The 27,629-nt window shown below is 44.0% G+C and overlaps 1 protein-coding gene and 1 long non-coding RNA gene across 3 annotated transcripts in view; one reads left to right on the top strand and one right to left on the bottom strand.

The window, feature by feature from the left end:
• LOC130282187 (intelectin-1-like) overlaps positions 1 to 823 on the top strand; it is a 29,798-nt gene extending 28,975 nt beyond the window's left edge. For both annotated transcript variants that reach the window (XM_056530192.1, XM_056530191.1), the window contains 3 exons: positions 89 to 209; positions 301 to 404; positions 601 to 823. In XM_056530192.1, coding sequence (XP_056386167.1) covers positions 89 to 209; positions 301 to 404; positions 601 to 753 — 378 coding nt within the window. In that variant the 3' untranslated portion in view covers positions 754 to 823. The remainder of the gene's footprint in view (positions 1 to 88; positions 210 to 300; positions 405 to 600) is intronic.
• Positions 1 to 27,629, bottom strand: part of LOC130282191 (uncharacterized) — a 311,154-nt gene that overhangs the window by 53,364 nt on the left and 230,161 nt on the right. The window lies entirely within an intron of this gene.

Genomic DNA, 27,629 nt, shown 5'->3' with positions numbered 1-27,629 from the left:
CAGATTAGGAGTCGAAATTATTCTACAGGATAACTGTTTAAATATAATATTACATTTGAGTCTTAACCTTTTCTTGATGCTCTCTCAGAAATACCCAGTGGTGTACAATGCTGGAGCCTGCCTCACAAATAATGGACCCGCTATTCCTGTTGTGTATGACTTTGGAAGTGCTGAGAAGACTAAATCATATTATTCACCAAATGGACAAAGTAAGGTTATGCCCATTTGTACAGTATTATGATTGTAAGTAATTATGGATATGACCATTGCTGTAACCAACCTTGCTGGATCTCTCTACAGAAGAGTTCACTGCCGGCTATGTCCAGTTCCGGGCTATTAACACAGAAAGAGCTTCCCTGGCTCTATGTCCAGGTATGAAGGTGACAGGATGCAATGTAGAACATGTAAGTATCAATAATTATTCACCCAATATTTTGGATTAGTTTTGGCCTTGATGTTTTTCTATACAATACACCAAATAAAGGGCACGAGAACGAAAATCAAAGGGCAGAACACTTGTTATTTGCTACGGATCATACATGATAACAGGATTATGAAAACCTCAGCCATTTGCCTTATTTTTGCTTTATATATTTGCAGCACTGTATTGGAGGAGGTGGTTACATCCCAGAAGGAAACCCAAAACAGTGCGGAGACTTTGCATCTTATGACTGGGATGGTTACGGAACACATGCAAGTTGGAGTTCCAGCAAGGAAATAACCGAAGCGGCTGTCCTCCTCTTCTATCGTTAGTTTAATGACATGTCTTCATTAAATATAATACATAGAAATAAATATCTCTAAAGTAGTGCAAACATTTTTTTTTAAATGTACAATAAAACTAAATGAGCATAAAGTGTGATAAAAGTCCTCCACTTTTAAAGTAATGGTCTGAGGGAAATATGAAGCTGCTATTGTTGTAAAAGTGACAACAGGAAATGCATCCATATTGGTTATTACCTTTGAAATAGGAGCTGATAGTAAAACAAAATCTCTGTAATAAAAAATATAATTACCACAGCGCACAGGAAGAGGGAAAGGAAATAATAGTAATGCAGAAGTAAGGATGGATACATGAACAATGTACAGTTATCCCTAAATTTACAATGGACTTATGTCAGAAACCGTTCAGATCCATGGCTTTTGTCAATGGCTGGAAGAATCAGAGTGCACATTTCACTAGTAAAAGCCCTGTATTATTGAGGCATATGCACTTATTTGCTGTCCTATAGCACCTCCTTACAGCATATTGCTGTACTGTACTGTTCTTTTCCTGTACCAGGCATCGCTGCTCCTTTGGAGTAGGTGGGGATGGCTCCATTTTGTATCTCTGGTACAATGTGTGTAATGTAATATATATAGTTATGAGCTGTCTAGTGAGTCAGGTCTCGGCCGACTTGCAAGCTGGGAAAAATCTGAGACAACAGTCATTTTGTATGCTGGTAAAAATAAATATTGGAGTAAAAATCACAGAAGAATTGTGAGAAAACGACACCCCTCAAGGAACGTAACAAGGGGTCCAGTGAGCCTTAACACCCCACAGGTGTTTGACGACTTTTCGTTAAAGTTGGATGTGTAAATTATTTTTTTTTTACTAAAATGCTTGTTTTCCCCCAAATTTTATATTTTTACAAGGGGCAATAGAAAATGCCCCCCCCCCCAAATTTGTAACCCCATCTCTTCTGAGTATGGAAATACCCCATGTGTGGACATCAAGTGCACTGCGGGCGCACTACAATGCTCAGAAGAGAAGGAGTCACATTTGGCTTTTGGAAAGCAAATTTTGCTGAAATGGTTTTTGGGGGGCATGCCACATTTAGGAAGCCCCTATGGCACCAGGACAGCAAAAAAAAAAAAAAAAAAACACATGGCATATTATTTTGTAAACTACACCCCTCAAGGAACGTAACAAGGGATACAGTGAACCTTAACACCCCACAGGTGTTTGACGACTTTTTGTTAAAGTTGGATGTGTACATTTTTTTTTTACCCAAATTTTACATTTTTACAAGGGGTAATAGGAGAAAATGCCCCCAAAATGTTTAACCCCATCTTTTCTGAGTATGGAAATACCCCATTTGTGGACATCAAATGCACTGCGGGCGCACTGCAATGCTCAGAAGAGAAGGAGTCACATTTGTAAATTTTGCTGAAATGGGGGGTCACATTTAGGAAGCCCCTATGGTGCCAGAACAGCAAAAAAACACATGGCATACTATTTTGGAAACTACACCCCTCAAGGAACGTAACAAGGGGAATAGTGAGCCTTAACACCCCACAGGTGTTTGATATATGTTCATTATAGTGGGATGTGAAAAATAAAAATTTGATTAATGCTGTGGTTACCCCAAATTTTTCATTTTCATAAGTGGTAATAGGAGAAAATGTCATCGTAAATTTGTAGATACATTTGTTTGGAGTAAGGACATACCTCATATCTGGACATTAGGAGCTCTGTGGGTGCACACCGTTCTCTGAGGAGCAGGAGCGCAGTCAGGGTTCTTGAGCTTTTGCATTGCTGCCTATGGAGCCAAAACAATGGGACCCCCCCCCTCATGGGGCATTACATGGGGTAAATAACTGGGGTACACTAAATAACTAAAATGGGGTACAGTGGGACATAAAATTATAAAACAGATTATGTTCCCAGAATGATGACCCAGAGCATAGCCAAAACTAAAAAATATGCCCACCCCAAACCCTATGCTCTGAATCGTCATTCTGGGAATATGATGTGTGTGGCCATCCCTAACCTGTTGCCTCAAATGCCCACACCGCTCAGGTGGAGAGAGCGCTGTGTGACTCGTATGACTCGAATCGCGGCAGATCGCTGGTGTGAATTCAAATTAAGTCTGATGACGCCCCTTGGCATTTGAACGGGATGCCTGCTGAATTATTTGGTATGGATACACCCTTGGTCCTTCACGATCTAAAACCCAGGGCGTATCCATACACCCTGGGTCCTTAAAGGGTTAAAGACCAAGGCACATTTTTCAAATTTGACCTTTGTCACTTTAAAGGGGTTCTCCACCATAAGGTGATTTTAGTACGTACCTGGCAGACAGTAATGGACATGCTTAGGAAGGATCTGTGCTTGTCTTGGGGCTAAATGGCTATGTTGTGACTCATTATGTCACATTGTGGCTAGCTTTTGTGAACTGGTATTTCCTGTTTGAATTTTTCTTTTTTGCCTACAAATACCATAATTACATTTTCCTCCCTCCCACACATCAGCCACCCCACCCATTGAAACATAAATGAGCTACATCCATTCAAAAGACCTGTGGTTTTCAATCAATGTGCCTACAGCTGTTGCATTAGTTGCAGATTGATCTCTCTCCCACCAAGCGATCCCTCCACCCATTGAAGCAGACAAGCCCTCAGATAATTCACAACAGAATTTAAAAACATTGTTATTATTTCATGTGGTTCACAGAAATTGAGGCAAAGTCAAGGGACAATTTAAAAATCTCAACTTTCTTGCAACTTTTTAAATTGAATCTATAATTATTTTTATTTTGCAACACAGCAGGTGTTAACAGAACAATTATACTGAATATTAAAAGGGTACTCCAGTGGAAGTTTTTTTTTTTTTTTTTTTTATTAACTGGTGCCAGAAAGGTAAACAGATTTGTAAATTACTTCTATTTAAAAATATTAATCCTTTCAGTACTTATCAGCTGCTGTATCCGACAGAGGAATTCCTTTTCTTTTTTTAATTTCTTTTCTGTCTGACCACAGTGCTCTCTGATGACACCTCTTTCCATATCAGGAACTGTCCAGAGCAGAAGCAAATCCCCATAGCAAACCTCTCCTGCTCTGGACAGTTCCTGACATGGACAGAGGTGTCAGCAAAGAGCACCGTGGAGTGGACAGACAGAAAAGAAATTCAAAAAGAAAAAAAAACTTCCTCTGGAGCATACAGCCCCTGATAAGTACTGTAAGGATTAAGACTTTGACATAGAAGTAATTGGTCAGATACATATGTAGTACTCATTCCTTCCATTCTCTGCAGCGATATGGATATGGGATAAGATGTCTAATCGTGGGGGTCCCACTGCTGGGAACCCCCGCGATCTCCAGGCTGGCAGTGGGGGCGTCCGGAACACAGAAGCTTGGAGCTTCTGCGTTTGTGATGTCATGCCACATCCCCTCCATTCATGTCTATGGGAGGGGGCATGACGGCTCCATCACGCCTCCTCCCATAAACACGAATGGAGAGGGCATGGCGGTTGTGTTTGCCAGTCATTGGGCATGGAGCGGAGTTCACTCTGTGCACCAAATGACAGGGGTATCACAGTGGAGATCGAGGAGGTCCCCAGCAGCGGGAGCCCACGATTATACATCTTATCCCCTATCCTTTGGATAAGGATAAGATGTTTTCAGCGGAGTACCCTTTAAGGGAACATATAAATGCGGTCACAGGATTTGTAGCACGTGCTGTTATGTAGAAAACAGTCCCTCATTTAAAGTGTATCTGTCAGATCCCACGAATATATATTTTTTTGAATATGTTACTCAGTATTGAATGGGTTAATTTGTCTGTAAAAGGAGGGAATGTAAAACAAAAACTTATAAACCTCTAAACTTATTGGATTTATATGTTGGGTACACATCAATAGTACAGTGGCCCCTCAAGGTACAATATAAATTGGAGTTGCCTTTACCTGGTGTCCAAAGGAACAGTTTACCCTGGCATAGGTACAGAGTAGTACAGAACATGTAATACCTCCCTGTAGTGTAGGGAGGCGCTACCAGACAGTAAGTTAATGCATACACTTCAGTAAAACAGGTGTTTTACCAGTGAATGCCCATTCTGATTGGTCAGTTCTTCCAGCCATTGACACATTTCACAGACATGGACTGTCCGTAGCATTGTATTTGGAGTTTGGTTTCAGGTTACAATAGTCCAAAAAAGACCATTGCATGTGGAGAATATTGTAGCCTGAGGCCATTGTAGGTGGAGGGGTCACCTTATTTCTATACACATTCTCTTTTACAAAATAATTATATTAAAATACAACTTTTTTTTTCTGGTAAAAGCAAGCCCTATTGATACATGAAAATGTAAAGGATATGGCAGTAGGAACACAGTAATAAAAAATCACTGTGTTCTCAAGGCACAATATAACTGTGATTAAGTTGAGTTAAAAGGAAAATGCAAAATAAATACAGAATTCTCCTTGTCAAGCAATACAAATATTATGGGAGGGAAAATGATAAAATAATCAATCTTGTGTGTGTACATTTGCCTTTTACTTTTAAGCATGAGCTATGTGCTGTTAACCCTCTAATACCTTACATACCTTTAACCCCTTAAGGATGCAGGACGTAAATGTACGTCCTGGTGCGGTGGTACTTAACGCACCAGAACGTACATTTACGTCCTGTGCATAACCGCGGGCATCGGAGCGATGCCCGTGTCATGCGCGGCTGATCCCGGCTGCTGATCGCAGCCAGGGACCCGCCGGCAATGGCCGACGCCCGCGATCTCGCGGGCGTCCGCCATTAACCCCTCAGGTGCCGGGATCAATACAGATCCCGGCATCTGCGGCAGTGCGCGATTTAAATGAACAATCGGATTGCCCACAGCGCTGCTGCGGGGATCCGATCATTCAGAACGCCGCACGGAGGTCCCCTCACCTTCCTGCTTCCGGCTCCCGGCGTCTCCTGCTCTGGTCTGAGATCGAGCAGACCAGAACAGAAGATAGCCGATAACACTGATCTGTTCTATGTCAGTCATGGTATTGCTATGAATGGTATTGCTATGAATAGTCCCCTATGGGGACTATTCAAGTGTAAAAAAAAAATAAAAAAAATGTCAAAGTAAAAGTAAAAAAAAAAGTGAAAAATCACCTCCCCCAATAAAAAAGTAAAACGTCCGTTTTTTCCTATTTTACCCCCAAAAAGCGTAAAAAATAAATGTAATAGACATATTTGGTATTGCCGCGTGCGTAAATGTCCGAACTATTAAAATAAAATGTTAATGATCCCGTACGGTGAACGGCGTGAACGTAAAAAAAAAAATTCCAAAATTGCTACTTTTTTAATACATTTTATTTAAAAAAAAATTATAAAAAATTTATTAAAAGTTTTTTATATGCAAATGTGGTATGAAAAAAAGTACAGATCATGGTGCAAAAAAATGAGCCCTCACACCGCCGCTTATACGGAAAAATAAAAAAGTTATAGGTCATCAAAATAAAGGGATTATAAACGTACTAATTTGGTTAAAAAGTTTGTGATTTTTTTTAAGCACAACAAAAATAGAAAAGTATGTGATAATGGGTAACATTTTAATTGCATTGACCCTCAGAATAAAGAACACACATTATTTTTACCGTAAATTGTACGGCGTGAAAACGAAACCTTCCAAAATTAGCTAAATTGCGTTTTTCTTTTTAATTTCCCCACAAAAATAGTGTTTTTTGGTTGCACCATACATTTTATGATATAATGAGTTATGTCATTACAAAGGACAACTGGTCACGCAAAAAACAAGCCCTCATACTAGTCTGTGGATGAAAATATAAAAGAGTTATGATTTTTAGAAGGCGAGGAGGAAAAAATGAAAACGTAAAAATTTAATTGTCTGAGTCCTTAAGGCCAAAATGGGCTGAGTCCTTAAGGGGTTAAACATACCTGTAAGAAATTCAGTACAACACGCAATATAGGAGCAAAATTTATCCTAGAGGCTTTGATTCTACAATCGTTCCTAGAAAGCTTGCTGTTTTTGCATCTTTCTTACACTTGCATGTTTCAGATCATTAAAGGAGTACTCCGGCACGCACTTTTTTCCTTTTATCCTGTCCTGGCTGCAAAATAAAAGAAAACACACTTTCTCTTACCTGCCAACGAGCCCCCGGAGCTCCGGTGCACTCCGGTACAGGTGTTCGGTCCCCGGGCTGTATTCTTCTTATTTCCTGTTAGCCGGCACGTCACACGGAGCTTCAGCCTATCACTGGCCAAGGCGGGACATCGCTGCGGCCGGTGATAGGCTGAAGCTCCGTGTGACGGGCTAACAGGAAGTAAGAAGAATATAGCCCGGGGACCGAACACCTGTACCGGAGTGTACTGGAGCTCCGGGGGCTCATTGGCAGGTAAGAGAAAGTGTGTTTTCTTTTATTTTGCAGCCCGGACGGGATAAAAGGAAAAAAAAGTGTGCGCCGGAGTACTCCTTTAACCTTTTCCCATACACACAGCCATAAGAGGGCTTGTTTTTGGCATAATCAATTGTACTTTGTAGTTACATCTTTCAGTTTACCATAAAAGGTACAGCCCAATGGAAACAAAAAATATTTTTTTGTTGGGGAAAAATAAAAATAAATAACTTTTAGTAAGGGAATGAGCATGCTTAGACTGTCATATTCTGACCCCTATAACTTTTTTAATTTTCTCTATACAGGGAGAACTCATTTTTTGTACTGTGATGTGTAGTTTATATCAGTAACATGTTTGCTTATATGGATCACTTTTTATTACATTTTTTCTGCCATATAATGTGACCAAAAGTTAGCAATTTTGGAATTGGTACCAATTCTGATTTATTTATTTATTTATTTTTTACTTTTTTTTTATATGTTAAATTGAAAAAGGGGGTGATTTATATTTTTAAAAACCTTTTACTACATTTTATTTTTTTGTTTTTTAGTCCCAACAGATAAATCTTTTGATTGTCGTTACTGTTCAGTGCTATGCATAGGCCTAGCTCTGATCAGTGCAATTGGCAATCTACTTAATCTGCCAGAAGGCATACAAAAGGGTCTCTGGAGTGGCAGTGAAGCAGATAAGCAGAGCTCCAGCCAGTATCTCGACTAATTGGCCCCCCGCAATCTTGCTCCAGTGAGTCTCACACAGGCCACAACTGCTTTAGGTACCATGAAATGTATTGATGACTGATGCCTGCCATTAGTGGCAAGGTCCGTCTGCTGATAAAAAAAAAAAACAGGACCCCCAGTGCAGTTAGTTCCTGCACTCGCTTCATGTTCATGATGTTAGAGTACATCATGGGGAGCCAAGTTTCAGGGCACCATGATGTACATGTACGTCATGGGTCCTTTAGGGGTTAAGCTACATTTAATACTGTACAAAGATAACTAAAGTAAACATGGGGAGGTTTATCAAAACCTGTACTGAGGAATAGTGGAGCAGTTGCCCATAGCAACCAGTCTTATTCCAGCTTTCATTTTAAAGAAGCCATTAAAAAAAAGCCATCTGATTGGTTGCTATTGGCGACTACTTCACCATACCTCCCAAAAAGTGCTATTTTAATGATATGTTAATATATTGAAGGAAAAATGCTGTTTAGCCCCACCTGGTCCTATGTAAAATAGTGATTAACTCCTAACTACTAAATGAACCAGTTAACCAAACTCAATTGACACTGACAATGACTGAGTCTTCTGCTGATTTTTAATGCATTCCTGGCTTTGTAATTAAAAACCTGATTTGTGTGAACCCAGCCTAAACATCAGTAAGGGTCCAGTTGTACGGCAGAATTTTTGAGCCAAATCCAGCATAAAAAATTTGCTCTGAAATTCCGCTGCAGCAGACTCCAGTTGATTTCAATTGGATTCTGTGCACCGTGCACACAGCAGTACTTCTTTATTGAAAAATTCTGCTGCAGAAATTCTTAGTGCAGACTGAAAGAATTAATGTGATTCTGCTTGGATATGTATTAATGAAGAGGCGCATGTCTGAGTGGTCCTGGCACCAAGCATTTTTCAGGCAGATATTCTGACGTGGGCCCTTAAAGTGATCTTGTCAGGGCTTTTTATTCTGTGCTTCTGCACAAAGTAAGTTTTATCAACCACTACCACATACCTGTTATCTTACCTTTATGCTCTGTAATGCTAGGATTCCACTGAGGTTTTTTCCCACCAGCAAAAACGCCAGGAAAAACTGCCAGGAAAACTGCTGCAGATTTTCCCTGTGTTTTGACAGTTTTTCTGGTGTTTTTCCTGGTGTGGGGAAACAGACAGTTTTGTCCCCTCTAGCAGTTTTCTCACTGTCTTCAGGTACCACTCTGTGGGTCGGATGCTGAGCGCCTGGACCATAGAGTGTAAGGAGATGAGGAGTGATGTATAGCATCACTACTCACCTCTCCAAGCCGTATAGTATATAGGGGGGAATAGCATACCCGTGTAAACTATACAGGAGCCTGGAATCCTGTCACCAGACTGACAGGGCTCCCTGCTCCTATAGCCATTTTGGGCAGTATACAGAATATACAGCTATCTATAGATAGCTGTATAAAGTGTATACAGAAGACGAGGTCCACTTACCTCCCTCGCTCCTTGTCCCCATCGGGCCTGTGCAGCACCACCCCCTAGTGATGATGTCATTAGGGGGCGGAATTACAGATGGGAGCCAGGCTGGTAACAGTGTGAGGCTCTGTTCACATTATCCGTTTTGTATAATGTGAACAGACCCTTCTGGCAGTGTCCTCCCAGACAGGAAGACTCCAGCTGTTGCTAAACTACAACTCCCAGCATGCCCAGACAGCCAAAGGTTGTCTGAGCATGCTGGGAGTTGTAGCTTTGCACCAATTGGAGGCTCCCTGTTTGGGAAGACATTGCATTATGGACACTCTCCGTAGAGGGTTGTGGGGGAGTTTTTTTTTTAAAATAAAATACGTTTTCCAATGTGTCGTGTTTAAAAAAAAAAATGTTATTGAATTTTCAGGCTTAGAAGTGGTAGCTGTCCTATTGACAGAGCCGGAGCTTAACGTTAGCCACAAAAACAGCTAGCGATAACCCCCAATTATTACCCCGATACTCCCCCAATTATTACCCCGGAAGAGCCGGTACCAACAGGCCCAGAACATCAAAAATTGTGCTCCTGTGCCTAGGCGGTAACAGGCTGGCATTATTTTGGCTGGGGAGCGCAAGTAACAATGGTCCTTGCCCACCCTGGAAACGTCAGGCTGTTGCTGCTTTGTTGGTATCTGGGTAAGAACAAAAATACGGGGAACCTTATGCAATTTTTTTAAATTTTATTCGCTCTTCCTGACACCGCTGTGGCAGTGGGTACCAGGGTAATAATTAGGGATTAGCGCTAGCTGTTTTTGGGGCTAACGCTAAGCCCCGGCTTAGTAATGGACTCTGTCAATAAGATGGCTTTCACTACTAAGTGTCACGATGCCGGCTGGCAGGTAGTGGATCCTCTGTGCCAGAGAGGGATTGGCGTGGACCGTGCTAGTGGACCGGTTCTAAGCCACTACTGGTTTTCACCAGAGCCCGCCGCAAAGCGGGATGGTCTTGCTGCGGCGGTAGTGACCAGGTCGTATCCACTAGCAACGGCTCACCTCTCTGGCTGCTGAAGATAGGCGCGGTACAAGGGAGTAGGCAAAAGCAAGGTCGGACGTAGCAGAAGGTCGGGGCAGGCAGCAAGGATCGTAGTCAGGGGCAACGGCAGAAGGTCTGGAAACACAGGCAAGGAACACACAAGGAACGCTTTCACTGGCACTAAGGCAACAAGATCCGGCGAGGGAGTGAAGGGGAAGTGAGGTGATATAGGGAAGTGCACAGGTGTAAACACTAATTGGAACCACTGCGCCAATCAGCGGCGCAGTGGCCCTTTAAATCGCAGAGACCCGGCGCGCGCGCGCCCTAGGGAGCGGGGCCGCGCGCGCCGGGACAGAACAGACGGAGAGCGAGTCAGGTAGGGGAGCCGGGGTGCGCATCGCGAGCGGGCGCTACCCGCATCGCGAATCGCATCCCGGCTGGCAGCGGAATCGCAGCGCCCCGGGTCAGAGGACGTGACCGGAGCGCTGCCGCGGGGAGAGTGAAGCGAGCGCTCCGGGGAGGAGCGGGGACCCGGAGCGCTCGGCGTAACAGTACCCCCCCCCTTGGGTCTCCCCCTCTTCTTAGAGCCTGAGAACCTGAGGAGCAGACTTTTGTCAAGGATGTTGTCCTCAGGTTCCCAGGATCTCTCTTCAGGACCACAACCCTCCCAGTCCACTAAAAAAAAATTTTTCCCTCTGACCTTTTTGGCAGCTAAAATTTCTTTGACCGAGAAGATGTCCGAGGAGCCGGAAACAGGAGTGGGAGGAACAGACTTGGGAGAAAAACGGTTGAGGATGAGTGGTTTGAGAAGAGAGACGTGAAAGGCATTAGGGATACGAAGAGAGGGAGGAAGAAGAAGTTTATAAGAGACAGGATTAATTTGACACAAAATTTTGAAAGGACCAAGATAGCGTGGTCCCAACTTGTAGCTAGGGACACGGAAGCGGACATATTTAGCGGAGAGCCATACCTTGTCTCCAGGGGAAAAAACGGGGGGAGCTCTTCTTTTCTTATCCGCGAACTTCTTCATGCGTGATGAAGCCTGTAAGAGAGAATTTTGGGTCTCTCTCCATATGATGGAAAGGTCACGAGAAATTTCATCCACAGCGGGCAGACCAGAGGGCAAGGGAGTAGGGAGGGGGGGAAGAGGGTGACGGCCGTACACCACGAAAAATGGGGATTTGGAGGAAGACTCAGAGACCCTGAAGTTATACGAGAATTCGGCCCATGGGAGGAGATCTGCCCAGTCATCCTGGCGGGAGGAAACAAAATGTCGCAAATAATCACCCAAGATCTGGTTAATCCTTTCTACTTGTCCATTGGACTGGGGATGATATGCAGAAGAAAAATTTAATTTAATCTTGAGTTGTTTACAGAGAGCCCTCCAGAATTTAGACACGAATTGGACGCCTCTATCCGAGACAATCTGCGTAGGCAATCCGTGAAGACGAAAAATGTGTACAAAAAATTGTTTAGCCAACTGAGGCGCAGAAGGAAGACCAGGAAGAGGGATGAAATGTGCCATTTTGGAGAATCGATCAACGACCACCCAAATAACTGTGTTGCCACGGGATGGGGGTAAATCAGTAATAAAATCCATACCAATCAGAGACCAAGGCTGTTCGGGGACAGGCAGAGGATGAAGAAAACCAGCGGGCTTCTGGCGAGGAGTCTTATCCCGGGCACAGATAGTGCAGGCTCGCACAAAGTCCACAACATCCGTCTCCAGAGTCGGCCACCAATAGAAGCGGGAGATGAGTTGCACAGATTTCTTGATACCCGCATGACCTGCGAGATGGGAGGAGTGACCCCATTTGAGGATTCCGAGGCGTTGGCGAGGAGAAACAAAGGTCTTTCCTGGAGGAGTCTGCCTGATGGAGGCAGGAGAAGTGGAGATCAGGCAGTCAGGTGGAATGATGTGTTGCGGAGAGAGTTCAACTTCTGAGGCATCCGAGGAACGAGAGAGAGCATCGGCCCTAATGTTCTTATCGGCAGGACGAAAGTGAATCTCAAAATTAAATCGGGCAAAGAACAGAGACCACCGGGCCTGGCGAGGATTCAGCCGTTGGGCAGACTGGAGGTAGGAGAGGTTCTTGTGGTCGGTGTAGATAATAACAGGAGAACTTGATCCCTCCAGCAGATGCCTCCATTCCTCAAGTGCTAATTTAATGGCTAGAAGCTCTCGATCCCCGATGGAGTAGTTCCTCTCCGCTGGAGAGAAGGTCCTAGAGAAAAAACCACAAGTGACAGCATGCCCGGAAGAATTTTTTTGTAGAAGAACAGCTCCAGCTCCCACTGAGGAGGCATCAACCTCCAATAGGAAGGGTTTGGAAGGGTCAGGTCTGGAGAGGACGGGAGCCGAAGAAAAGGCAGACTTGAGTCGTTTAAAGGCGTCTTCTGCTTGAGGAGGCCAGGACTTGGGATCAGCATTTTTTTTGGTTAAAGCCACGATAGGAGCCACAATGGTAGAAAAATGTGGAATAAATTGCCTGTAATAATTGGCGAACCCCAAAAAGCGTTGGATAGCACGGAGTCCGGAGGGGCGTGGCCAATCTAAGACGGCAGAGAGTTTGTCTGGATCCATCTGTAGTCCCTGGCCAGAGACCAAATATCCTAGAAAAGGAAGAGATTGGCATTCAAACAGACATTTCTCAATTTTGGCATAGAGTTGGTTGTCACGAAGTCTCTGAAGAACCATACGGACATGCTGGCGGTGTTCTTCTAGATTGGCAGAAAAAATTAGGATATCGTCCAGATATACAACAACACAGGAGTATAACAGATCACGAAAAATTTCATTGACAAAGTCTTGGAAGACGGCAGGGGCGTTGCACAGTCCAAAGGGCATGACCAGATACTCAAAGTGTCCATCTCTGGTGTTAAATGCCGTTTTCCACTCGTCCCCCTCTCTGATGCGGATGAGGTTATAGGCGCCTCTTAAGTCCAATTTAGTGAAGATGTGGGCACCTTGGAGGCGATCAAAGAGTTCAGAGATGAGGGGTAAGGGGTAGCGGTTCTTAACCGTGATTTTATTAAGACCGCGGTAGTCAATGCAAGGACGTAGGGAGCCATCTTTTTTGGACACAAAGAAAAATCCGGCTCCGGCAGGAGAGGAGGATTTACGGAAAAAGCCCTTTTTTAGATTCTCCTGGACGTATTCGGACATGGCAAGAGTCTCTGGGGCAGAGAGAGGATAAATTCTGCCCCGGGGTGGAGTAGTGCCCGGGAGGAGGTCGATAGGGCAATCATAAGGCCTGTGAGGAGGTAGAGTCTCAGCTTGTTTTTTGCAGAAAACATCCGCGAAGTCCATATAGGCCTTAGGGAGACCGGTTACTGGAGGAACCACAGAGTTACGGCAAGGGTTACTGGGAACCGGTTTTAGACAGTTCTTGGAACAAGAGGACCCCCAACTCTTGATCTCCCCAGTGGACCAATCCAGGGTAGGGGAATGAAGTTGAAGCCAGGGAAGTCCAAGGAGAATTTCCGAGGTGCAATTGGGGAGGACCAAAAGTTCAATCCTCTCATGATGAGATCCGATGCTCATAAGAAGGGGCTCCGTGCGGAAACGTATGGTACAGTCCAATCTTTCATTATTTACACAATTGATGTAGAGGGGTCTGGCGAGACTGGTCACCGGGATGTTGAACCTTTTGACGAGAGAGGCCAAAATAAAATTTCCTGCAGATCCAGAGTCCAAGAAGGCCACTGTAGAGAAGGAGAAGGCAGAGGCAGACATCCGCACAGGCACAGTAAGACGTGGAGAAGCAGAGTAGACATCAAGGACTGTCTCACCTTTGTGCGGAGTCAGCGTACGTCTTTCCAGGCGGGGAGGACGGATAGGACAATCTCTCAGGAAGTGTTCGGTACTAGCACAGTACAGGCAGAGGTTCTCCATACGGCGTCGTGTCCTCTCTTGAGGTGTCAGGCGAGACCGGTCGACCTGCATAGCCTCCACGGCGGGAGGCACAGGAACAGATTGCAGGGGACCAGAGGAGAGAGGAGCCGAGGAGGAGAAACGCCTCGTGCGAACAGAGTCCATATCTTGGCGGAGTTCCTGACGCCTTTCGGAAAAACGCATGTCAATGCGAGTGGCTAGGTGAATAAGTTCATGTAGATTAGCAGGAATTTCTCGTGCGGCCAGAACATCTTTAATGTTGCTGGATAGGCCTTTTTTGAAGGTCGCGCAGAGGGCCTCATTATTCCAGGACAATTCTGAAGCAAGAGTACGGAATTGTACGGCATACTCGCCAACGGAAGAATTACCCTGGACCAGGTTCAACAGGGCAGTCTCGGCAGAAGAGGCTCGGGCAGGTTCCTCAAAGACACTTCGGATTTCCGAGAAGAAGGAGTGTACAGAGGCAGTGACGGGGTCATTGCGGTCCCAGAGCGGTGTGGCCCATGACAGGGCTTTTCCGGACAGAAGGCTGACTACGAAAGCCACCTTAGACCTTTCAGTGGGAAACAGGTCCGACATCATCTCCAGATGCAGGGAACATTGGGAAAGAAAGCCACGGCAAAACTTAGAGTCCCCATCAAATTTATCCGGCAAGGATAAGCGTATCCCAGGAGCGGCCACTCGCTGCGGAGGAGGTGCAGGAGCTGGCGGAGGAGATGATTGCTGAAGCTGTGGTAGTAACTGTTGTAGCATAACGGTCAGTTGAGACAGCTGTTGGCCTTGTTGCGCTATCTGTTGTGACTGCTGGGCGACCACCGTGGTGAGGTCAGCGAGAACTGGCAGAGGAACTTCAGCGGGATCCATGGCCGGATCTACTGTCACGATGCCGGCTGGCAGGTAGTGGATCCTCTGTGCCAGAGAGGGATTGGCGTGGACCGTGCTAGTGGACCGGTTCTAAGCCACTACTGGTTTTCACCAGAGCCCGCCGCAAAGCGGGATGGTCTTGCTGCGGCGGTAGTGACCAGGTCGTATCCACTAGCAACGGCTCACCTCTCTGGCTGCTGAAGATAGGCGCGGTACAAGGGAGTAGGCAAAAGCAAGGTCGGACGTAGCAGAAGGTCGGGGCAGGCAGCAAGGATCGTAGTCAGGGGCAACGGCAGAAGGTCTGGAAACACAGGCAAGGAACACACAAGGAACGCTTTCACTGGCACTAAGGCAACAAGATCCGGCGAGGGAGTGAAGGGGAAGTGAGGTGATATAGGGAAGTGCACAGGTGTAAACACTAATTGGAACCACTGCGCCAATCAGCGGCGCAGTGGCCCTTTAAATCGCAGAGACCCGGCGCGCGCGCGCCCTAGGGAGCGGGGCCGCGCGCGCCGGGACAGAACAGACGGAGAGCGAGTCAGGTAGGGGAGCCGGGGTGCGCATCGCGAGCGGGCGCTACCCGCATCGCGAATCGCATCCCGGCTGGCAGCGGAATCGCAGCGCCCCGGGTCAGAGGACGTGACCGGAGCGCTGCCGCGGGGAGAGTGAAGCGAGCGCTCCGGGGAGGAGCGGGGACCCGGAGCGCTCGGCGTAACACTAAGCCTGAAAATTTCAATAAAAAAAAAAAACACGTGACATTGGAAAACTTATTTTATTTAAAAAAACACTCCCCCACAGCCCTTGTTAACCATTTTATTAAAAGGAAAAAAATCCAGTTCATCTGCCATAATCCATCGAATCCGCCTTAATCCTCTGCATACACGGATCTGAAACGAGAAGAAAAATAAACACAAAGAATTGGTTAGGACATTTTTGGCACTCTCCGCTGGGTAGAGCGCCCATAAGGCAATGTCTATCCAAACAGGGAGCCTCCAATTGGTGCAAAACTACAACTCCCAGAAAGCCCAGACAGCCTTTGGCTGTCTGGGTATGCTGGGAGTTGTAGTTTAGTAACAGCCGGAGTCTCCCTGTCTGGGAGGACACTGCCAGAAAGGTCCAAAATGGACAATGTGAACAGAGCCTCAGACTTACCAGCCTGGATCCCGTCTGTAGCCCCGCCCCCAATGATGTCATCACTAGGGGGCGGAGCTACATGGACTGGAGGGAGGTAAGTGGACTTCTTCATCTTCTGTATACACTATATACAGCTACGTATAGATATCTGTATACATTGTATACCGCCCAAAGGGTTAACCTACACTGTCCAGCAGTGTAAGTTAACTCTTTTCTTGTTGGGCTGGTGCATAGTGCACAGCTTAGCAAGGGGTTAAGTGAGCCAGCAATGTGTATACTGTAGACACATTGCAGGCTCACTGAGCACAGCTGAGTCCCAAAATTAACAACAGGACAATCGCAACAGGTGTCAGGAGTGACACTTGCTGTGATCTGTCCCTTACTGCAGGTACTACTGCTCCCAACATGGAGTACACTCTGCTCCATGCTGAGAGCTGTAGTATCCGGACTAATAGACAGATCACAGCGAGTGTGACTTCTGACACCCATTGCAATCTGTCTTTTAATGCAGGTACTACAGGTCCCAGCATGGAGCAGAGAGTGCTCCATGTTGGGAGTAGTAGTACCTGCAGTTAAGGTTAGATCACAGCAGGTGTCACTCCTCACACCCACTGCGATCCTCTGGTATAAGCTATAGAAGCAGTGGCACCCGCACTTGTCTGGTCCCCTACCCGCACTATACTCCGCTTTGAAGTTCTCTTCCCTTCACAGATTCGTATATGCCGCTGAGAGCTGTGAGTGGCCAATACTATCCGGCCAATCACAGCTCTGAGCGGGAAATATGAATCTGTGAAGTGAAGTGAACTTCACATCAAAGTGGAGTATAGTGTGGGCAGGGGACCAGACAAGTGCGGCTGCCGCTGCTTCTATAGCTTATACCAGAGGATCGCAGCGGGTGTCAGAAGTGATACCCGCTGTGATCTGTCAATTAGTACAGTGTTCCCTGATGGAAGTAGTAGTACTACCTACGGAAATGTAAAAAAAAAAAAGTTAAAAGCAAACAAACATTTTATTCAACACATTATTAAAATCCATTATTAATAAAAAGTTTAACAAAATTAATTATAAAAAATATATTATTTTTACGTTTTAATGGTCCCTTTCTACATTTTTAGTATTGGCAGCTACATTTTTAGTTTCCTGCCGCCCACATGAATTGATCCCTGTTGAAAAGTTAATAAAAATGTTGTTATCAAAAACATACATTTTGTTAAATACAATTTTTTCCATCACTACTGTATCTTTTTTAGTATTTTTTTTATTTCATTTAATGGTACCCCATGGAATTTTATTAAAAAAAAAAAAAAAAAGGTATCTCCATCACTTTTTTGGATCGCTAAAGTCAAAAAAAGAATAAAAAGTGCCTGCAAAAACACCAAAGTTAAAACCCACATGGCGTTTTTCTTGGCGTTTTTTCACTCCCATAGACTTCTATTGGAGGAAAACACCAAGATTTTCACGATAAAAACGCCAAAATAGTATTTTGAGGACATTTTTGAAAATCAGCCTCTGAGCCTAAAATAGCTGAAAAACGCCCAAAGAATTAAAAAAACTGCCAAAAAGAAAAACACCAAGTGGATCTGGAATTTTGCAGTTCACTATTGTCTTGCAGCTAACATCTGGCAGTGGCGTTTTTCCGCGGAAAAACGCTGTGCGGCAAAATGGGCGTTTTTATTGCCGTTTTTGCCTCAAAATCCAACCTCAGTGGAATTCTAGCATGAAAATGTTAAAGTTTCTCCTGTTTTGGCAATTGCAATGTTTCTTGAATTACAAATCACGGAAGCAGCCCATTTTCACCTTATGGACTCGGCCCTTTTTTGCTATTCTGACCACTGTCAATTTATGCGTTAATAACTCTGGGATGCTTTCACTGTTTATTCTGATTCCGAGAAAGTTTTTTTTGTGACATATTCTACTTTAACATACTGGTAAATTTTCATCATTACTTGCATCCTTTCTTGGTGAAAAATTCTAACAATTTCATGAAAATGTTGAAAATTTAGCATTTTTCTAACTTAGAAACTTTCTGCTTGTAAGGAAAATGAATATTCCAAATAAATGATATATTGATTCACATATACAATATGTCTACTTTATGTTGGCATCATAAAGTTGACATGTGTTTACTTTTTGAAGAGATTAGAGGGCTACAAAGTATAGCAGCAATTTTCCAAATTTTTATGAAAAATTCAATATCTGAATTTTTGAGGGACCAGTTAAGTTTGAAGTGGATTTGAGGTAATTTTCTGTGAAAAAATAACTCATAAATGACCCCTTTATAGAAACTGCACCCCTCAGAGTATTCAAAATGACATTCAGAAAGTTTGATAACCCTTTAGGTGTTTCACAGGAATAGCAGCAAAGTGAAGGAGAAAATTCAAAATCTTAATTTTTTACACTTGTTGTATTGCATGTTTTTGTAGAACCAGTTTTTTATTTTTACAAGGGGTAATAGGAGAGAAATCCCCCCAAAGTTTGTAACCCAATTTCTCTTGAGTAAGGAAATACCTCATATGTGGATGTAAAGTGTTCTGTGGGTGCTCTAGCGGGCTCAGAAGTAAAGGAGCGACAATGAGATTTTGGAGAATTAATTTTGCTGAAATTATTTTTGGGGGGCTTGTCGCAACAGCAAAAAAAAAAAACACATGACATACTATTTTGGAAACTACACCCCTCAAGGAACATAACAAAGGGTACAGTGAGCCTTAACACGCCACAGGTGTTTAACGACTTTTCGTTAAAGTCAGATGTGGGGAAAAAAAATCACTAAAATGCTGGTTTTCCCCCAAATTTAGCATTTTTTATATGCAGTAATAGGAGAAAATGTCCCCCAAAATCTGTAACTCCCTTTCTTCTGAGTATGGAAATACCCCATGTGTGGGCTTCAAGTACACTGCGGGCGCACTACAATGCTCAGAAGAGAAGGAGTCACATTCGGCTTATGGAAAGCAAATTTTGCTGAAATGGTTTTTGGGGGCATGTCGCATTTAGGAAGCCCCTATGGTGCCAGAACAGCAAAAAAAAAAAACACATGGCATACTATTTTGGAAACTACACCCCTCAAGGAACGTAACAAGGGGTACAGTGAGCCTTAACACCCCACAGGTATTTGACGACTTTTCGTTAAAGTCAGATGTGTAGATGCAAAAACATTTTCTCACTAAAATGCCTCCAGCTGTTGCAAAACTACAACTCCTAGCATATATGGTCTATAAGTGCATGCTTGGAGTTGTAGTTTGCAACAGCTGGAGACACACTGGTTGCGAAACACTGAGTTAGGTAACAAACTCTGTGTTTCGCAACCAGTGTGCCTTCAGCTGTTGCAAAACTACAACTCACAGCATGCACTTACAGCCGAAGACTTGTAGTAGTTATGCAACAGCTGAAGGCCCACTACTGCAACTCCCAGCATGCCCTTTGGCTGTCCGTGCATGCTGGGGGTTGTAGTTATGCAACAGCTGGAGGCACAAAAATGTGCCTCCAGCTGTTGCATAACTACAACCCCAGCATGCACAAACTACCAAAGGGCATGCTGGGAGTTGTAGTTGTGCCTTCTGCTGTTGCATAACAACAACTCCCAGCATGCCCTTTTGTGCATGCTGGAAGTTGTTGCTAAGCAACAGCAGGAGGTCAGCCTTACCTCCTGCTGCTGCGCTCTGAGGATCCGCCTGCCCCCGCCACTACTCCGCCCCTGAGGCCTTGTTCCCGCTGCCAATACTGGAGATTGGGGGCCCCAGCCTCTGGTGAGGACTCCCGGCATCCGCTCTCACCCTCCGGAACAGGGGCAGAGCTGGACACCCCCACATCAGAAGTCCTGATTCGTCAGACAATCGTGAGATCTCACTCCTGCTGCTAAAGGATGATAGGTGCCGTCTTGGACGACACCTACCATCCTTTTTTCCGGGTCATCGGGGACCTGATTGACCCAGAATTGCAGTAAATCGTCGATCTGAATTGATCTCAGGACCCCCCCCAGGCATTTTCATGGGATGCCTGCTGAATGATTTCAGCATGCCTCCTGGTCCGGTCCCCGCCGGCGAGCAGCAACGACCGGAAATACTTAAGGATCGGGGATGCAGGGCGTATGCATACACCCTGCGTCCCCAAGAGGTTAGTGAGACAAGCAAGAAGACTGGATCACTGGTGGACTTGCTTGCCAGGAGCCTGGCGGTAGCATATCCATCAAACTTTGGTGCTTTTTGTTACCAATATACCTATTGTTTTAGTGTTTTGTGAAATAAAGCTTTGGCTGACCCTCACCCAAAAAGTCATAGTGTGCCATCTCTTTGGGGAGCATAGGATATTTTGGATAGGGTTGAACTTGTGAGGCACGGGTCTCAACAGTTTGGAGATTGTGAGCCAGGTCTAGAATCAGCTTGTGTCCTCACAAAGGTTTTTCTGCAGGAACAGACAAAAATTTCTATTGACATCATACAGTAAATAATTTCTAGAAAGTCTTCCCAGAAAAGTCAAAGCTGTTATACCTGTAAATAAATAAATAAATAAATAAATAATAATAATTAAAGAAAATGAAAGAGAAAAAACTAAATTATATATAATATCCATCTCTTTTTGAACATGTAGGCAAAACATATAAAAAAGTGGACCCAACATGGAGAAGGAGAGACACTCTAAAAGAACAGCAAATTAAATCTTGCAGTTCACATGTAACTTTTATGTCCATGGGCTGCATATCAGAACCAACTTAAGCTAGGTTGTTAAAATTTGAGGCTGTACATCCATCAGTGGCGTTGCGACCCGGGTGCGGGGGGTGCGGCCCGCACCGGGTGACACCAACCTAATGGGGTGACACCAAGACGCTCTGTAGCCGCACCCCCCCCCCAGCTACACAGACACCACCTCCCCCATCTGTGCCCGACCGGCCTCCGTCAGCACAACCCCCCCCCGCGCTGTGTGTGCCCGTCCATCAGCAACCCCCCTCTTTCTCCTGCACTGTGCGCCCGTCCATCATCTCATCACACCCCCCTCACCTTCTCCAGCATTGTGCCCGGCCTCCGCTCCCACGTCTGCGCCGGCTTGACGTCACACCGTATGGCCGCGCAGGAGGACGTCAGTTACGTCACTCGCACGGCGCCCGGTGAGAAGGAGCGCTGCGCTGGATGGGTGAGTGTGTGTGTCTGTCTCTATCTATGTTTGTGTGTGTGAGACTCTGTGTGTGTGTGACTGTGTGCATGTGTGTGTGACTGTGTGTGTCTGTGAGTGTGTGTCTCTCTGACTGTGTGTGTGTGTGTGTGTTTGTGTGTGTGTCTCTCTGTGTTGTGTGTGTGTGTGTGTGTGTGTGGGGGGGGGGGGGTATAACGAGCGATCTATTGTGGGGAGACTTTGACCCATTGTGGGGAACCTGCGGCCTAATGTGGGGAAACTACTACCAAGTGTGGGGAGTCTATGCTACCTTATGTGGGGAGTCTGTGCTACCTTATGTGGGGAATCTGTGCTACCTAATGTGGGGAAATTGCTACCTAATGTGGGGTAACTGGTACCTACCTAATGTGGGGGAACTGGTACCAAATGTGGGGAATCTATGCTACCTAATGTGGGGAGTAGATGCTACCTAATGTGGGGAAACTGCGACCTACCTAATGTGGGGAATCTATGCTGCCTAATGTGGGGAATAGATGCTACCTAATGTGGGGAAACTGCGACCTACCTAATGTGGGGGAACTGCTGCCTACCTAATGCTCCCCCCCTGGCAGTAGCACCCTCATCATCCACTAGCAACACCCCCCCCCCCCCCAGCAGCACCTCCATTAGCAGATCCTAATGGTGGATGATGGCGGTGCTCCTGCCAGGAGGATGATCCTGCCGATGGATGATACTGCCAGGGGGGATGGCTAGTAGCACCCTCATCATCCTCCAGCAACACCCCCCGAGTAGTAGCACCCCCATCATCCACTAGCAACACCACCAATACCCCCCTCCCGTCGTAATAGCATCAGCTAACGGATGTTGAGGGGTGTTACTGCAGTTGTGGTATTATATTCAGAGGGTGCACTGTATGGCAACGTTATATTCAGAGGGCGCAGTTTGTGGTAGTATTATATTCAGAGGACGCAGTTTGTGGTAGTATTATATTCAGAGGGCGCAGTTTGTGGTAGTATTATATTCAGAGGGCGCAGTTTGTGGTAGTATTATATTCAGAGGGCGCAGTTTGTGGTAGTATTATTAGAGATGAGCGAACTTACAGTAAATTCGATTCGTCACAAACTTCTCGGCTCGGCAGTTGATGACTTATCCTGCGTAAATTAGTTCAGCCTTCAGGTGCTCCGGTGGGCTGGAAAAGGTGGATACAGTCCTGGGAAAGAGTCTCCTAGGACTGTATCCACCTTTTCCAGCCCACGGGAGCACCTGAAAGCTGAACTAATTTATGCAGGAAAAGTCATCAACTGCCGAGCAGAGAAGTTTGTGACGAGTTGAATTTACTGTAGTTTGCTCATCTCTAATTATTATATTCAGAAGGCGCAGTGGGTGGTAGTATTATATTCAGAGGGTACAGTATGTGGCGGTATTATATTCAGGGGTACAGTATGTGGCAAATTTATATTCAGGGGTACAGTATGTGACAGATTTATATTCAGAGGTACAGTATGTGACAGATTTATATTCAGAGGTACAGTATGTGACAGATTTATATTCAGAGGTACAGTATGTGGCAGATTTATATTCAGAGGGTACAGTATGTGGCAGATTTATATTCCGGGGGTACAGTATGTGGCAGATTTATATTCAGGGGGTACAGTATGTGGCAGATTTATATTCAGGGGTACAGTATGTGGCAGATTTATATTCAGAGGGTACAGTATGTGGCAGATTTATATTCAGAGGGTACAGTATGTGGCAGATTTATATTCAGAGGGCGCAGTATGTGGTAGTATTATATTCAGTGGGTACAGTGTGTGGCGGTATTATATTCAGGGGCACAGTATGTGGCAGATTTATATTCAGAGGGTACAGTATGTGTTGGTATTATATTCAGAATGTACAGTGTGTGGTAGTATTATATTCAGAGGGTACAGTGTATGGAAGGTTTATAATCAAAGAGTATAGTGTATAGTAGTATTATATTTAGAAGATACAGTGTCTCTCAGGTTTATAATAATAATTGTTTTCATATAGAGGATGAGAATGCGCTGACATAGTGAGGAGACGTCTGGGCGTCACATTCTACAGACAGAAGTTTTAGCTGGAACAAGTCCTGGCGGTATGTACCATCTGAATTAGATAAGGGAAGACTATAGAGAAGACGTCACCTGTAGTCACTGATATCATTGTACATTCTCCTCACTATAGAGAAGACGTCACCTGTAATCACTGATATCATTGTGTATTCTCCTCATTATAGAGAAGACGTCACCTGTAGTCACTGATATCATTGCGTATTCTCCTCACTATAGAGAAGACGTCACCTGTAGTGACTGATATCATTGTGTATTCTCCTCACTATAGAGAAGACGTCACCTGTAGTGACTGATATCATTGTGTATTCTCCTCACTATAGAGAAGATGTCACCTGTAGTCACTGATACCATTGTACATTCTCCTCTCTACATCAGAGCTGTAGTCACTTGTCAGTTCTACAGTTAGGTCAGTGAAACTACAACTCCCAGCATAACCTCACCACTGCTCAAAGGGGTACTCTACTGGAAAACATTTTTTTTAATCAGCTGGTGCTACAAAGTTAAACAGATTTGTAAATTACTTCTATTTAAAAATCTTAATCCTTCCAGTACTTATTAGCTGCTGTATAAGCGATTCACAGTAAGTTATTTTCCTTTTTAATTTATTTTCTGTCTGACCACAGTGCTCTATGCTGACACCTCTGTCCATGTCAATAACTGTCCATAGTAGGAGCAAATCCCCATAGCAAACCTATCCTGCTCTGGACAGTTCCTGACATGGACAGAGGTGTCAGCAAATAGCACTGTGGTCAGACTGGAAAGAACTACACAACTTCCTGTGGAGCATACACCAGCTTATAAGTACTGTAAGTATTAAGATTTTAAATAGAAGTAATTTAAAAATCTGTTTAACTTTCTGGCACCAGTTGATATAAAAGTAAATGTTTTCCAGTGGAGTACCCCTTTAAGTAATTCTGGGAGCTGTATATTTCAATGGTGAAAACTTCTTTAACACTTTCCCATTCTGTGGCAACTGGTATATCTGATTATTATACTGGAATTTCTCATAATGCGCTACAACAGTGGTGTCTGTCACAACAGGCTAAAAACTTACTGGGGGGAGGGGGGGAGGTATGGGGGTGACACCATTTTCTACCGCACCGGGTGACACCAACCCTAGCAACGCCACTGACATCCATGGCATTCGAGATACCGGAAAAACATACACTGATGACCCTGAGGTGGGCCCTATCACTTTAACCCCTTAAGGACTCAGCCCATTTTGGCCTTAAGGACTCAGACAATTTAATTTTTACGTTTTCATTTTTTCCTCCTCGCCTTCTAAAAATCATAACTCTTTTATATTTTCATCCACAGACTAGTATGAGAGCTTGTTTTTTGCGCGACCAGTTTTCCTTTGTAATGATATCACTCATTATATCATAAAATGTATGGCACAACCAAAAAACACTATTTTTGTGGGGAAATTAAAACGAAAAACGCAATTTTGCTAATTTTGGAAGGTTTCGTTTTCACGCTGTACAATTTATGGTAAAAATGACGTGTGTTCTTTATTCTGAGGGTCAATACGATTAAAATGATACCCATTATTACATACTTTTATATTATTGTTGTGCTTAAAAAAAATCACAAACTTTTTAACCAAATTAGTACGTTTATAATCCCTTTATTTTGATGACCTCTAACTTTTTTATCTTTCCGTATAAGCGGCGGTATGGGGGCTCATTTTTTTCACCATGATCTGTACTTTGTTTTGATACCACATTTGCATATAAAAAACTTTTAATGCATTTCTTATAATTTTTTTTAAATAAAATGTATTAAAAAAGTAGGAATTTTGGACTTTTTTTTCTTTTTTTCGTTCACGCCGTTCACCGTACGGGATCATTAACATTTTACGTAAATGTACGTCCTGGTGCGTTAAGTACCACCTCACCAGGACGTACATTTACGTCCTGCGTCCTTAAGGGGTTAATGCATCAAATGAGATCCACTAGTGACTATAGGGAAGGCAATTTAAAAATGAAAGAAGCAATTTGATAGGTTGCTGTGAGCACAGATTTTTTTCTCTGCACAGATTTTGATAAAACTCTCCCTTTGTGCTGTCCATAAACTGATCCCCCAAGAAACACCTGCATGCATGTTATCTGAAGCGAGGCATTATATTACAATAATTTCTAGATAGTAGAGCCCCCTGTATAGATGCAGAATATGAAAAGATAGCATGTCTACCCATACCTACAGAAGTCGGCTAAGCTGTGTGGTAGGTTACCTTTTCGAATTGATTGTCCAGTTGGAATATATCTTTATGAGAGAAATGTTTTTACCTCCACTTACTATTTCTGCCCTAGAATAGGCAATCTTTGCCAAGTGGTCTACCGGCATACAACACGCATAGCAATGTCATAACTGGAGAGTAGGGTCACAGTTTTGAGCCAAAAGCCCTATAAATACCCTTGTGGATGTGATTGTACCATTTAATCGTCACTGTCCTAATATAAAAGCTTTTTATATGTTGTACATCTTGGCAAAACAATTTTATTTAAAAAAACTGCCTTTGAAAATCCCACCACTAGGGGGTCCCCATACCTCCTGGGACACTGATGAGTCCTACGCCAGCATCAGCTTGTCCAAGGGTCATGGAAACGAGATGGCTAATGGACAAGACTGCTGGAGGAACACAACATGTGCCTCCAGCTGTTGCAGAACTACAACTCCAAGCAAGCCTGGACAATCAAAGGATGTCTGGGCATGCTGGGAGTTGTAGTTTAGCACAAGCTGTAGGCACACAGCTGAAGGCAACACTGCTATAAAAAAATAGTTATCCAAACACTGTACCTCTAACTATTTCAAAACTGCACGTCCCAGCATTGCAGGACTGCCTAAGGATGACACACATGAATGACATAGGCAGATATAGATGCATATAGATATAGATAGAAGATATGCATAAAAAAAACTACTGTACTTTTAGCACTAAACCTTTGCACTAATTTAGGAAAATCTAAGTTATACACTCACCATATTGTCTTTGGTGGTAGAGTCTGTGTGTGTTACTGTGTGTGTGTGTATACAGCATAAAACCAGATAGGAAAGGGATGCAGAGCAAGGCTGCCAGGCTCTCCTAAGAGCAGTGAGTCAGCAGAGTAAGGGGGGGAAAGCTGAGTCATGCACAGTGCAAAGTCACACACCCCTCCCTATGAGAAGATGAAAAAGACAGTGAGCAGTGTTAATATTCTATGTTCTTTAATGAAATTCTGGCCATTTAACAGTGATACAGTATTTTAGTTACTTACACTTTATTTTGCAAAAGCAATAAGGTAAAGTTGTCCAGCAACATATTTCAGCAGATCAGTATTTATTTATGTGCTAGAACTTTCTGAGGGCTCATTTGTCTGCATAAAAAAAAGAAACAAATTCCTAAGTAAGGCATTAAAATAAATAGAGTATATCTTTTACTGACAAGGTAAAAAGGGACAAATGTGCATAGCTCCTATTCTAGCAAGGTCAATGGAAACGTTTACAATTATTTTAACAGTTCACCTTCCATGTTATATACGGTAAGAATAGAAACTTCAAGTTCAAGCCGAGATGCTATTAGAACCAATATCATCAGATGAAATTGAAGCTAACCCCCTTTATGCCATCATACACTAGTTAGCCTAATATTTGTCACCCCACATACTATCTGGTCCGCATTCATGTTCCCACACATTGGTGTGCCCTCACACATTGGTTAGCCACTTGTTTCCCCATTAATAATGCCCCTTTAAGCTAACAAAAATAAGAAAAACCCCATGCTGCTTCCCTGCCTCTTGTTCCCTGAGCTAGAAAGTAAAGATCTACAGCTTCTTCTGACAGCTTGTACACCTCAGACCTAAGGAATCCTGCCACCTGACAAGAGCAATAATGGCATTTTACTCCACTAAAGTTTTGAACTGAATCTTCATCCTGAGGACACAGATACAGTCAAAAGTGGCAGTGGCCAGGGGAAATTCACAGGAAGGGCTTCATAGCAGTCACATTGTCTGCTTCAATTAGCGGAAGCAATGAGTAGTGTTGCTCGCGAATATTCGCAATTCGAATTTTATTCGCGAATATCGCATATTCGCGAATTCGCGAATATTCGCGAATATAGCGCTATATATTCGTAATTACAAATATTCTTTTATTTTTTTAAATTTTTTTTTTCACAGTACACATCACAGTGATCATCCCTCTCTGCTTCCAGCTTATGTGGTGTAAGAAGGCTCTAATACTACTGTGTGAGACTGGTGTGCGAATTTTCGCATA

Source organism: Hyla sarda, chromosome 7 (genome assembly GCF_029499605.1).
Source record: "Hyla sarda isolate aHylSar1 chromosome 7, aHylSar1.hap1, whole genome shotgun sequence".
NCBI classification, from domain to species: domain Eukaryota; kingdom Metazoa; phylum Chordata; class Amphibia; order Anura; family Hylidae; genus Hyla; species Hyla sarda.
The sequence above is the reverse complement of the archived record's forward strand: the minus strand, read 5'-3'. Positions and strand labels throughout refer to the sequence as shown.